General features: G+C 35.0%; 1 protein-coding gene across 14 annotated transcripts in view; it reads left to right on the forward strand.

Annotated features, from left to right (window-relative positions):
- The window catches only part of LOC145259886 (signal transducer and activator of transcription 5B-like), a 347,875-nt gene that overhangs the window by 276,051 nt on the left and 57,063 nt on the right, over nt 1-14,761 (forward strand). For all 14 annotated transcript variants that reach the window (XM_080117775.1, XM_080117776.1, XM_080117774.1 and 11 more), the window contains one exon: nt 955-1,047. In XM_080117775.1, coding sequence (XP_079973901.1) covers nt 955-1,047 — 93 coding nt within the window. The remainder of the gene's footprint in view (nt 1-954; nt 1,048-14,761) is intronic.

Below are 14,761 nucleotides of genomic sequence, written 5' to 3' on the forward strand. Positions count from 1 at the left end.
AATGTTAGCACTTTCCTGATATTTGTTTCAACAGGTTGATTGATAAAGAAATCTGGTTTTATATATATGCCTAAAAGTCCCTAAGCAACCAATTCCATAACTTTACACAGAGACTTCCGATTAGCTGAAAATATATTCATCTGTTTCTGCCAAATCACATTGCCGCCACACTTTAATGTGCCTTGTTGGTTCACATTGCATTCAAATTTTGCATATTAGTTCATTTAGAACGAAGATACTTCATGCACTGGCAAATAGTGGCTTCATAAAGATATAAGACACTGGGAGATGTGAAGAGTTTTGGAGTCCTGTAGAGTGAGCTTTCAGTTGGCAGTATTTTCTATGTACTTATTCCAATTCATGTTGCTTGTGAATGTTGAGGAGTTTCAATGTTGGGCACATGGTTAGGATGCTGTTATCCATCAGAATTGGTCATTGAAAAGGTTTTTTATTGTTAAAAGAAAGGAGTTTTGTCTTGGTAGCATTAAATGTAATCATTCATTTTTAAACCTATTTTATTATGGACTGAATGCTATTTTTAAAAGATTCAGCCATTTCCTTGGATAATTTGTGCGCATGTTGAGTTTAGAAGATAATGTCATTAGCAAATAGAACCATCTCAGATGTGATTACATTATGAATGTCATTGAAAAAAATTAGGGATAATAAATCTCAGTATCGCTCAGTAAGGCACACCCGTATTAGTGTGATGTTTGGATGTATGGCCACTGGTGGTTGAGTGTATTTTATGTTAGATTTGTTTATTTGGATGTTTATGATGGAAAATATGAAAATAAAAGTTTGACTTTGTATAATTGGTTGGCTTCTTTAAGTAGATTTCTTTTATTTTTAACACACATAAACATATATATATATATATATATATATATATATATATATATATGTAATGTAATTGTTAAATTATTTCTATATTTTTAATTAAATTCATTTTAGACTGTGTCCAATCCAGTTGTCGTGACAGTCCATGGAAATCAAGAGTGTAAAGCAATGGCAACTATTTTGTGGGATAATCATTTTGCTGAACCTGTAAGTATAACAGATTTTTAGCATTGCTTAATAACAACTTGAATATTATAATGGGTCAAAATAGCATTATTTTCAGGACATATATATATTTTGATTCTGTCAAATCAGAGAAATACAGAAATGTCAAATCTCTTCATAAAATTCCAATCAAGTTCATTAATTACATATTTTATCCAAGTTGGTAATTCTTTCAGTAATAGAAACTTGTTAAGTTCTCATGATTGACAGACATGATAAATATTGTGTGTTAAATATGTTTGTCTTTATATATACATACATACATATATATATATATATATATATATATATATATATATATATATATATATATATATATATATGTTTATGTGTGTTAAAAATAAAAGAAATCTACTTAATTGTACCTTATTTATTTTATTAGAACAATTAAAAAGTTATAATAAACAGATTACTATTATTTTGAACGATTTTTGCTTGAATGAAAAAATACTGCTTAAATACATACACAATACATACATACATACATACATACATATATATTGGTATATAAATACATATGAATGTATATATACTAGCGGGGGTACAGCTTTCTTTTTGTATGTGGAGGGGGGCAGTTCAGTATCTGTTCTCTTTCACAGGGAATACTTCTAGGTATTACCTCTTTTTTGAAGTAGGTAATGTAGTATGTGTTCTGTTATCATGGTGACCAAAAAGCTGATGGTTTTTCATTTCTGCAGTGGGAAATTAAAAAAACAAGTATGAGATTTATTCTAAAAAGATAATTAAATTGAATATTGCTACCTGGAACGTAAGGACACTTTTAGTCAGTTAATCCAGAGCAAAGACTGGTGCTACCAGATCAGGCTGTCTATTGACTTCCTGAGACGAAATGCACCTACATCGATTTCTGTTTTTGTTTTCTATTCTCTTTTGTAAAACTTAATTATGTTCTACAAAAACAAAAACAACAACCCCCTTCCCCTCTGTGGGGTATATGGTTAGAAAAGAAAAAAAAAAAAAAGAAACGTACCGGGCATATCTGCAAAGAAGAAGGAAAGGATGGCCAGCGCATTTGTATATGCGAAGGGCATCTTGGGAAGGCAGAGCATGATGGGAGAAGCTATTTTTTTTTTTTCCTGTCTCTTCCTTTTTTTTTTCTAGATAGGAGGATATAAAAGCAGGGAAAAATTCCCTGAAGCGGGGGGCAGAGAGAAAAGAGTCATGAACATCTTCTCTTAAAAAGAATTTTGTATTGCTGACGTTCGGATTGTGCGGTGTGACATTGGTGGCGAGAGGCCAGGTGTGGTCGATTGGAAAAGAAGAGGGCAGAAACGTGCTGTTGTCGAGAGAGTGACTCACTCCTTCCCGAACCCCAGAACTGAATCCTGATTATAACCCTAGACTCTCTCCTTTCCTTTTCCTTCCCTACTTACCCCCCCCCTCCCCCTTTTTTAAATTTTTTTTGCCCTGTTAGTAGGGCACTGGAATAAGCCGACTGCCCCCTGCAGAGGGTAAAAATCCCTCAATGGGGCAACCAGTTAGCCGTTGGTTGCTACCTGTAATGCCTTAGGACGTGATCTTGGTGATTGAGCTAACCTAGACCTGGGTGCATAAAAGTCTAGGCACTGCAACACATTACTAAGGCCCTTACTTCGGCTAGATGGGCGGTCGGAGAGGCCCGGTCCGACCAATCGACCAGTCACGCCAAGCCCTAGCACTTACACCCAAAGTACCAACTACCACAACAAAGAACGAAACTTAAAGGTACTCCCATTTTGTTTTTATTGTTTTTCTTCCCCCACTACAAAAAAAAAATAGGCAAACCAAGTAAGTGCTAGAAGGCAGTGGCAAGGGTCAATCAATTGGAAAGACCAGACCTCAACACTCCATCTGAGCAACTGTATTTTTGAGGACATATTGAACAGAAAATATAGTGCTTGAGAACTCCTTACCAAAAGAGTATATCCTCCACGTAGCCCCGACATGGTCAAGGCGAATGGGTTTCCCCCTTACTGTGCCCCAATTTTGGACACCGAGGTGGGTAGGGAGTGTGGTTGATGAAAAATAAATCCCAAAATCCATGGCTGATAAAAACAAATGCATCCCCCTCAAAACCCTTAAAAGAAACCATTTCTCCGACTCTGACCTCTCAAGCTCAGATGAAGAACAAAAATTCAAAACTAGAAAAACCGTTCCAACTATAGACGAAGGAAACTTACCACGATTCTTGGTTATTGAATTAATCGAAAATAAAAAAATTGGAAATTTATCACCTTTCCTAAAGAAAAAACATTATCCACAAAAAGTAAACCAAAAATGATCAAAAAAACAAACGATGGAAATCTACTAGTTGAGATAACCAATCTTAGAGATGCTCAATCTCTACTCAAAATGAAGAACTTCCATGAGTACAAGTGCAAAGTCTTTCCCCATAAAACACTAAACACTTTGGAAGGAGTAATTCGAAGTTATGAACTATCGCTAGCAACTGAAGAAGAAATAAAAACCGAATTAGAAAAACAAGGAGTAATCAACCACGTCCGCATAAACATAAAAAGAAACAATAAAATAATAACAACCAACACATACATATTAACGTTTAACAAACCAACAATACCTAAGGAAATAAAAATTGGCTACTTAAATGTAAAAGTAGACCAATATATCCCAGCTCCATTAAGATGCTTCCATTGCCAAAAATATGGACATCATAAAGAAGCCTGTAAAGGAATAAAAATATGTGGAAAATGCGGCAACAAAGACCCTGACCACACCGAAGAAAAATGCATAAATGAGGTGAAATGCGTAACTGCAAAGGATATCACCCGGTCTTCTCTAAAATATGCAAAACATATAAAAAAGAAAGAGAAATTAAAGAAGTAAAGTACAAAAAAAACACAACCTTTCCAGAAGCCAGAAAAAAAGACAACACATATTCTGAGACAACAAAAAAAACTACTAAACCATGCCAACATAATGAAATACATGATCAATATAGGGAACTGATAAGCAAACTGATTACATCAAATATTAAAGAATGGCCAGAATTTCAAAATAGCCTAAAAGAAAAATATTCAAATCTGGGAAACAAAATAGAAATAACAAATCCGAACAAAGAAAATAATATTCCATCTACACCAGAACCATTAAAAAAATTATCACAGAAACCAACAAAACAACCACCAGAAATTAATAAAAACATAAGCAATGATAAAACACCAAATAAAGAATGTTCCAGAAAAGAAGAAAACCAAACAATAGACACTCAAAATAGATTCCAAATTTTAGAAAAAAATGGAAACCAAAAACACCCTAGATAAAAAAAAGAAACCAAACACAAGTAATCAAGAGGGAAAAAATGAACAAGAAGCCAAAACAGCAACATCTCAAGCAAGATCCAGATCGACGTCCAGATCCAAACAAAAAAAGAAAAAAACCCCAGCAAAACACTTCACCAAAGACACTTCACTCCAACAAAAGATAAACCCTCTACTTCTAAAGAGATAGAAATAGAGGAAAACTAAACAGCCTCATGGATAGAAATAAAACAACAAATTATCCAATGGAATTGTCATGGATTAAGATCTAATTATAATGAACTTCTTATACTTATCTCACTCTTCAACCCAGCCATTGTTTGCTTACAAGAAACCTTCCTACAAAACAATAACCATTTCAAAACACCAAACTATGAACAATACAACTATTTCCATAACACAAGCCTTCGTGCTAATGGAGGCACCTCAATTCTTATAAGGAATAACATAGCTCAAAGCAATTTCTCTGTCAAAACAAATCTCCAAGCAATTACAACTAAAGTCACATTGCACAAAACAATCACAATCTGGTCAATATACCTCCCTCCTCATGAACTAATAAATGAAAATGAACTAGAAAATTTAATAAAACAACTACCTTCACCATTCATTCTCCTAGACTTTAACTGCCACAGTATGTTATGGGGATGCGAAGTCAAACTCAAAAGGAAACAAAATTGAACAACTAATTAACAAAAATAACTTTTGCCTTCTCAATCAAAAAAATCCCACATACATCCAACAAACGGATCAACTAATGCTATTGATCTTACTATGTGTGATCCATCAAGCTTCTTGGATTATACATGGTGCACTTACGAAGAACCCTGTGGAAGTGATCACTTCCCTATTATAATCAATTACAGTAACTCTATCCAAAACTACATACCCAGGTAGAACACAAACAAAGCCAACTATAATACAATAAACAGAAAATAACTGATAAAAAAGATATTGCTAACACACTAGCTAAAACCTTTGTCGGAAACTCATCAAAACATTACAATAAACAATTCCAAATACTTAAGAAACATGAAGAAAAGTACAAAATAAACTTTAACTTCAAAAACCAAGAGCCTTACAATGAAATCTTCTCCATCAATGAACTAGAAGCCGCCATAGAAAAATCCCATAACTCAGCTGTAGGACCAGATGAAGTGCACTACAGCTTCCTTAAAGAAATTCCACCAGAATCATTAAAACTCCTTCTTAAAATTTATAATAAAATATGGGAAACAAAAGATTTCCCAACTTCATGGAAAAATGCAACAATAATACCAATACCCAAACTGGGAAAAGATACATCAAACCCAGAAAACTACCGACCAATAGCTCTCACAAGCTGCCTATGCAAAACGTTTGAAAGAATGATTAACTACCGTTTATATGGTATCTAGATGACAACAAAATAATTTCTGAAGTTCAGTGTGGATACCAAAAAAATCGAGGATGTATAGACCACATCACTAACCTCGAAAATTATATCGGAGAAGCTTTTATCAATAAGGAACATGTAACATCTGTGTTTTTTCAATCTTGAGAAAGCATATGAAACTACCTGGAAACACGTAATCATAAAAGATCTCCACAACATCAGACTAAGCTACCTGAATTCATAAAAACTTCCTAACAGACAGATCTTTCCAAGTTCGCATAGACTCAACTTTATCAGACCCACAAAATCAAGGAGTGCCCCAAGGCAGCATATTATCAATAACTATCTTTAATATAAAAATCAATAACATTATAAAAGAACTCTCTCCTGATATACATAGTTCCTTATATGTAGATGACTGCTCAATCAGTTACAGATCTAAATACACTCACATTATTGAAAGGAAATTACAACACAACATAAATAAAATTAATAAATGGGCAACTAAAAATGGTTTCAAATTCTCCAAAACTAAAACAAAATGCATCCATTTCTGTAACCAACGCAAACTCCACCCTGACCCAACCTTACAGATTGAAGGCGAAAAAATTCCATTCGTAAACGAACACAAGAACCTGGGAATCATTTTTGACAAAAAACTAAATTTCATTCCACACATCAATCAATCACATCAAAACCAAATGTAATAAAGCATTACAACTCCTACGAGTCATCGCCCATACAGATTGGGGAGCTGACAAGAACACACTACTCAAACTATATAGAGCATTAATTAGATCAAAAATAGATTATGGTAGCTTCATATATCAATCCACCAGAAAGTCATATCTAAAAACCCTCAACACAATATGCCACTCCGGACTAAGACTAGCACTAGGAGCATTTCCAACCTCCCCTGTAGAAAGCCTGTATGCAGAAGCACATGAAACTCCTCCAATGCTCAGAAATCAAAACCTTGGTCTAAAATACTACACAAAACTTACAGCCAACCCCACAAACCCAGCACACAGTAGCATTTTAAATCCAAACGGTAAACACCTTTTCGACCAAAAAGAAAATGCAATCCAAACCTTTGGACTTAGAATAAAATCGATTTCCAAAGAAGCAACTCTACCCATAACTAAAATTCACAAAACTGTCCTACTGAAAACCCCTCCCTGGAAAATCGTATCCCCTAACATCGACCTAAGTTTAAGTAAATATGAAAAGAAACATACTCATCCAATAACTTATCATGATAATCTCGATAAAATCAAAGAAAAGTATTCAGACCACACACACATCTATACAGATGGGTCTAAACAAAATAACGCAACAGCCAGTGCAGCAATACTCGATAAATCAATCAAAAAACAATCAAACCTCCCAAAAGAAACCTCAATCTTCAGTGCTGAAATACATGCTCTAATCCTAGCTCTCACACTTTCCTCGAATAACAAAAAAAAACAAATTTATAATCCTTTCAGACTCCCAATCTACTCTAAAAGCGATTAAAACTAAAAAGATGGACAACCCCCTAATCGCAAAATTACTCCAAAAATTAACTGAACTAAACAGTAAAAAAGAAATCATTTTCTGCTGGATACTGAGCCATTCCGGTATTAAAGGTAATGAATTAGCAGATTCTGGAGCAAAAAACACCTTAAATCTTCCAATCGATGCAAATTTCAAAATTCCATACATAGATCTAAAAAGACCTATCAACGCATATACATCAGAGAAATGGCAAACCTACTGGAATGAACACCCTAACAACAAACTTCACGAAATCATGCCAAAAATAAAAAGACAAGAACAAAATACGAAACTAAACAGAAAAGAAGTCAAACTAACAAGAATAAAAATAAGCCATACTCACTTAACGCACTCATATCTGCTAAAAAAAGAAAACCAACCCATCTGTATACCTTGTCAAACACCACTCACAATCAAACACATTAATTAAATGTACTGATTTTGTAACAGTAAGAAATCTATTCTACAAAGAAAACAATATTAAAGAGTTATTTGATAAAAACAATCCCCACACCATACTCTCATATCTTAAAAAAAATTGGCCTTTATAAAAAAATTTAAAAAGAACCCTTTATACAATTGTCCTGGATATGACCTAAAACTATATCCGATGGTGAGGCCCCACCTTGCGGGCCTTGGTGCGTGGAGCCACTCTTTAATTACCATTGCTTCCAAGGTCCAGTCTGACCCGGAGTGGTAGTACCTGTTAGGGTCCCAAGTAGAATCCGACTTAAAAAACAAATATACTCCATTAAAAATAGTTCCTCAAAATAACTAAATTCAGCATTAAATAACCTGAAAAAGGTTGATATGCCGTAAAACAAAGCCAACCAACCTCCTCCTCCCATAATCCTATTTCTCTTCCCGCTATCTTAGATGATAGTTTTCTGATTATGTTTGAAATTGAAACTTTTTCTATGAAAAGCTTACACATTGTTGATACTTTTTCTACAAATCATTTCCAATGTTTTCTTGTAAACAAATGGAGATTAGTCGAAAGTTATAATCAACAAAATCTCTTCCATATCTTTTCATTTGGTTTTTATTAAGCAGATAAATTGCAGTGTATTGGTTCACATAATACATTTTCTCATGCATAAATATTTTTTTAACATTAAAAACCTGTTTGCTTTAGTCTTTTTTTTTTTTTTAGTTTCTCATTTACAAATTTAAGAGCAGCACATAAGAATGCAAGTAGGTGAAAACTGAGCACGTAATTATCTCCTGAGGTGTAAGAAGAAAGTAATTATTAATTCAGAATTCATATTCTTTCTTATGGCGTAAACTTTGACCATACCTCCTTGAACTGTAAAATTATTTTTAGAATGTACTTGGAACACAAACAAAGCCAACTGGGCCGAATTTAAAGAACTTTGTTCACTAAAACTAACAGAACATCAAATCCAAACAATAGAAGAATTCACGGAAGTACTCATAACAATAGCCAAAAAATACATACTCAAAAATTCTCCTCCTGGAAAAAAAAACAAACTATGGTTCAATCCAGAATGTAAAACGGCCATTAGACAGAGAAAGGTAGCCTTAAGAAAATTTAAAAAGCAACCCACAACGAACAACTTAATAGAATACAAACACCAAAGAGCTAAAACTCGAAAAACAATTAAAGAATGCAAAAGATCCTGCTGGCAACAATTTGACAACAAAATCAACATCACCACTAAACCCAAAACCGTCTAGGAAATGATTAGGAAAATAACTGGAAAATATAATCTAAATCCAATCAAACACCTTCTCACAAATAAACAGGAAATAACTGATAAAAAAAATATTGCTAACATACTAGCTAAAACCTTTGCCGAAAACTCATCATCAAAACACTACAATAGGCGATTCCAAATACTTAAGAAACATGAAGAAAAGTACAAAATAAACTTTAACTCCAAAAACCAAGAGCCTTACAATGAAATCTTCTCCATCAATGAACTAGAAGCCGCCATAGAAAAATCCCATAACTCAGCTGTAGGACCAGATGAAGTGCACTACAGCTTCCTTAAAGAAATTCCACCAGAATCATTAAAACTCCTTCTTAAAATTTATAATAAAATATGGGAAACAAAAGATTTCCCAACTTCATGGAAAAATGCAACAATAATACCAATACCCAAACTGGGAAAAGATACATCAAACCCAGAAAACTACCGACCAATAGCTCTCACAAGCTGCCTATGCAAAACGTTTGAAAGAATGATTAACTACCGTTTATATGGTATCTAGATGACAACAAAATAATTTCTGAAGTTCAGTGTGGATACCAAAAAAATCGAGGATGTATAGACCACATCACTAACCTCGAAAATTATATCGGAGAAGCTTTTATCAATAAGGAACATGTAACATCTGTGTTTTTTCAATCTTGAGAAAGCATATGAAACTACCTGGAAACACGTAATCATAAAAGATCTCCACAACATCAGACTAAGCTACCTGAATTCATAAAAACTTCCTAACAGACAGATCTTTCCAAGTTCGCATAGACTCAACTTTATCAGACCCACAAAATCAAGGAGTGCCCCAAGGCAGCATATTATCAATAACTATCTTTAACATAAAAATCAATAACATTATAAAAAAACTCTCTCCTGATATACATAGTTCCTTATATGTAGATGACTGCTCAATCAGCTACAGATCTAAATACACTCACACTATTGAAAGAAAACTACAACATAACAAATAAAATTAATAAATGGGCAACTAAAAATGGTTTCAAATTCTCCAAAACTAAAACAAAATGCATCCATTTCTGTAACCAACGCAAACTCCACCCTGACTCAACCTTACAGATTGAAGGCGAAAAAATTCCATTCGTAAATGAACACAAGCACCTGGGAATCATTTTTGAAAAAAAACTAAATTTCATTCCACACATCAATTACATCAAAACCAAATGTAATAAAGCATTACAACTCCTACGAGTCATCGCCCATACAGATTGGGGAGCTGACAAGAACACACTACTCAAACTATATAGAGCATTAATTAGATCAAAAATAGATTATGGTAGCTTCATATATCAATCCACCAGAAAGTCATATCTAAAAACCCTCAACACAATATGCCACTCCGGACTAAGACTAGCACTAGGAGCATTTCCAACCTCCCCTGTAGAAAGCCTGTATGCAGAAGCACATGAAACTCCTCCAATGCTCAGAAATCAAAATCTTGGTCTAAAATACTACACAAAACTTACAGCCAACCCCACAAACCCAGCACACAGTAGCATTTTAAATCCAAACCGTAAACACTTTTTCGACCAAAAAGAAAATGCAATCCAAACCTTTGGACTTAGAATAAAATCGATTTCCAAAGAAGCAACTCTACCCATAACTAAAATTCACAAAACTGTCCTACTGAAAACCCCTCCCTGGAAAATCGTATCCCCTAACATCGACCTAAGTTTAAGTAAATATGAAAAGAAACATACTCATCCAATAACTTATCATGATAATCTCGATAAAATCAAAGAAAAGTATTCAGACCACACACACATCTATACAGATGGGTCTAAACAAAATAACGCAACAGCCAGTGCAGCAATACTCGATAAATCAATCAAAAAACAATCAAACCTCCCAAAAGAAACCTCAATCTTCAGTGCTGAAATACATGCTCTAATCCTAGCTCTCACACTTTCCTCGAATAACAAAAAAAAACAAATTTATAATCCTTTCAGACTCCCAATCTACTCTAAAAGCGATTAAAACTAAAAAGATGGACAACCCCCTAATCGCAAAATTACTCCAAAAATTAACTGAACTAAACAGTAAAAAAGAAATCATTTTCTGCTGGATACTGAGCCATTCCGGTATTAAAGGTAATGAATTAGCAGATTCTGGAGCAAAAAACACCTTAAATCTTCCAATCGATGCAAATTTCAAAATTCCATACATAGATCTAAAAAGACGTATCAACGCATATACATCAGAGAAATGGCAAACCTACTGGAATGAACACCCTAACAACAAACTTCAGGAAATCATGCCAAAAATAAAAAGACAAGAACAAAATACGAAACTAAATAGAAAAGGAGAAGCCAAACTAACATGAATAAAAATAAGCCATACTCATTTAACCCGCTCATATCTGCTAAAAAAAGAAAACCAACCCATCTGTATACCTTGTCAAACACCACTCACAATCAAACACATTAATTAAATGTACTGATTTTGTAACAGTAAGAAATCTATTCTACAAAGAAAACAATATTAAAGAGTTATTTGATACAAACAATCCCCACACCATACTCTCATATCTTAAAAAAATTGGCCTTTATAAAAAAATTTAAAAAGAACCCTTTATACAATTGTCCTGGATATGACCTAAAACTATATCCGATGGTGAGGCTCCACCTTGCGGCCCTTGGGGAGTGTGGAGTCACCTTTTAATTGCCATTGCTCCCAGCTCCACTCTGACCCGGAGTGGTAGTACCTGTTAGGATCCCAACTATAGGTTAAATAGAATCCGACTTAAAAAACAAACATACTCCATTAAAAATTGTTCCTCAAAATAACTAGATTCAGCATTAAATAACCTGAAAAATAAAAACAACCAACTAGAGCAAAGAACAACTAGTGTTTCCAGAGAATTAGATACAACGTGAATATTGTTGCTCTATTTAAAAACACTTAGTGATGAAGATCAACTTAATGAAAAAGGTGCAGTTTTTATGGAAAGACACATCCAAGGGAATAAAAAGAGAAGAAGGAGTTGGTTTTGCTATCAGGACAAAGATCACATGTCAGTTAGAACAACCTTGTGGAATTAGTAATCAAATCATGTTACTGAGGGTATCTTTACCTTGTGATCATTGCGTGTCAGTTATCTCAGTATATGCCCCTACTATGGATAATAGACAGGATGTGAAAATGGGGTTTTATCAAAATCTAGGGAATTTTATCAAAGGGATCCCAAAAACAGGTAAGATTTTGTTATTTGGAGACTTTAATGCATGAGTTGGAAGTGATCACAAAACCCAGGTGTCTTAGGGAAATATGGCAAATGATAATGAGATTCTTCTTTTACAGTTGTGCATTGAACATAATCTTTTCTACCAACAAAAACCCAATCAGAAGATGACTTGGATACATCTTAGATCAAAACAAAATCATATTCTTGATTATGTCATCATGCATAAGCGGCAGAATATGTGCAAGAGTTATGTGGATTGCAGACATTATTTATTAATATCTCCTTTGACAGAACTTGGGATTCAAGTCACAAGTATATAGCAAAGTTGAGGGAACCATAGAACAATGGACAGAACATTTTCGATATCTTTTTGATAATCCGTCTGAAGTAAACGATATAGTTATTGATAGTCTCCCTCAAAAGGCGGTCATTGATGAGATGATGACTGATCCCAGCATTGATGAGAACAAAAGCACATTAACAGATTAATAAGGCAAAAGCACATGGACTTGATGGGATACCTGTTGAATTATTGTTATTTGGAGGTGATACCGTTATCAACACAGTCCATGTGTGCAAGGTCGGGGATATCTAATAATACGAGTCAGTTCTTGGTCATGTGACCTGTGCTCGCCCTCCGCAAGTTATCTCAGCGTTGTAGGACCCGTCAATCGATTTGGTCGGAATCGCTTTCACCTTCGGGTAGATAGGCCGCTGCTTCGTCGATCTGTTACACTGGAAAGAAGCAATCTCATGCAGACAAAAGAAAGACACGACTCAGTTATCTATTCTACTGGTTAATTCAAGATATACACAATATATATTTTTATACAATTGTCCGTATTTTACCAGATTCCACTGAGCCAAAAAAACAACACTAGATTGATTCTTCTCTCTCGGGGTGGCGGTGGAAGGATGCGGGGAAGAGAAGTGGGGTGAAGACCCTCCTATTGTATTAGATTCTCTCAGAAATCTCAGCTTGAATACCGATTTTGGCGCATGGACTCATTTATGTATTGAGGTGATGGTGTAGACCGGGCCGCTGCCTGGACCAATCGCCACTAGCTACGTCGCCTCAGGGGAAGCCCCTATTTTCCATATGTACCTGCGATTCTGCAACTTTCTCAGGCCCTGAAAGGTCAAACTCATAATCTCAATTTCCGTTACCTCTTCTCAAAGTGACATAATGCTGTTGGCTTTATAAAACAATGGAATTTATATGCAGGGTTGCGGAGTTGGAGTTGGAAGGAGTCAGAGGTTTTAGCTGTAGTTGGAGTCGGATTTCTAAAAGTACTAGGAGTTGGAGTTGGACTCGGAAGTTTTTATCCGACTCTGACTCCGACACCTTAAGTTCAATAAATTATTTTTTTTACATGGTTTTCTTGTTTGGTTTTACCAGCTTTTTCTTTTTGTTTTATTATATTTTTACTCTAAACAAGGCACATTGCCATTTTGATGTACAGCGACAGATGGATGGATGAGGTGGGGAGGGTCCCCTCACCAGGGAACGGCGGGTTTATATGATCTGTTCTCTCCGAATTCAACAAGCAATCTGCTTTGAAACTCTCCACTCACTCTGCGACTCAACTCTATCTCTTCACACTCTAATTTTCGCACGACAGTCGTATATATAGTAAGGTATATGGATGGGGTCGAAATTCTCCCCAGCCAATAAGATTTCACCACGAAATCCTAAGCCCCAGGTCCCTGGGTGGGCACCATTCCCACACCTGAAATCTTCTCACGATTTTCAAGGTCAGCTGTCAATTCTGACATCCGACCCTGGGTTTATTTAAGGCCAGACAATGTTATAAGTGAAATTTCCTGTTATCAACTTTTACCCGTAAAAATATATTTCTCTGGTTTAAAACAATATCTATTTTGACATGAAATAAAATATATATATTTATCTTCTCTATCTTAAATCCTTGGGTTATCTGGCGTCACCCGGGAATAAAAAGCTATCTCAGCGTAGTTCTAACGTTCCTCAATGGGGGATTACGTCACAGTATCTATTCCAATTCATGTTCCCTGTGAATGATAAAACTGAGGAGTTTGAAGGAAGTACTTTCAAGTAATGTATCTTTAGCCAAAGCTATTTGTGGTTGGTAAGGTTTCATCTAATTATTAAAGGAAATGAGCTTTGTCTTGGCACTGTTGAACGTTACCATCCATTTCTAGGGTTTCGGCCATTACCTTAGTTTTCCCCACATGCCTACTATAGAGCATGGTGCTGTCTGCAAATATATCCATCTCAGAGACAATTTTATAAGTGAGGTCATTTATGAATATCAGAAATAATAAAAGACCAAAGATCGATCCCCGAGATACACCCACATTTATATCATATTGTTTGGACGTATGCCCATCAAGGACAACCTGGATTCTTTTCTCATTTAAAAAGGATTTAATTATGTTAAGTATTTGTCCAGTAATACCATAGGATTCTATTTTCATGAGAAAACTATCGTGCCATACCCTGTCATATATCTAGGGTTACTGCCTTCCCTTCCTCTGCTTTATCCAGTGCTTGGTATATACGTTCAGAGATTACAGTTTGAATATCTGCAGAAGAATA

The sequence above is a fragment of the Euprymna scolopes genome, chromosome 35 (assembly GCF_053919585.1).
Source record: "Euprymna scolopes isolate OS-2025 chromosome 35, ASM5391958v1, whole genome shotgun sequence".
NCBI classification, from domain to species: domain Eukaryota; kingdom Metazoa; phylum Mollusca; class Cephalopoda; order Sepiida; family Sepiolidae; genus Euprymna; species Euprymna scolopes.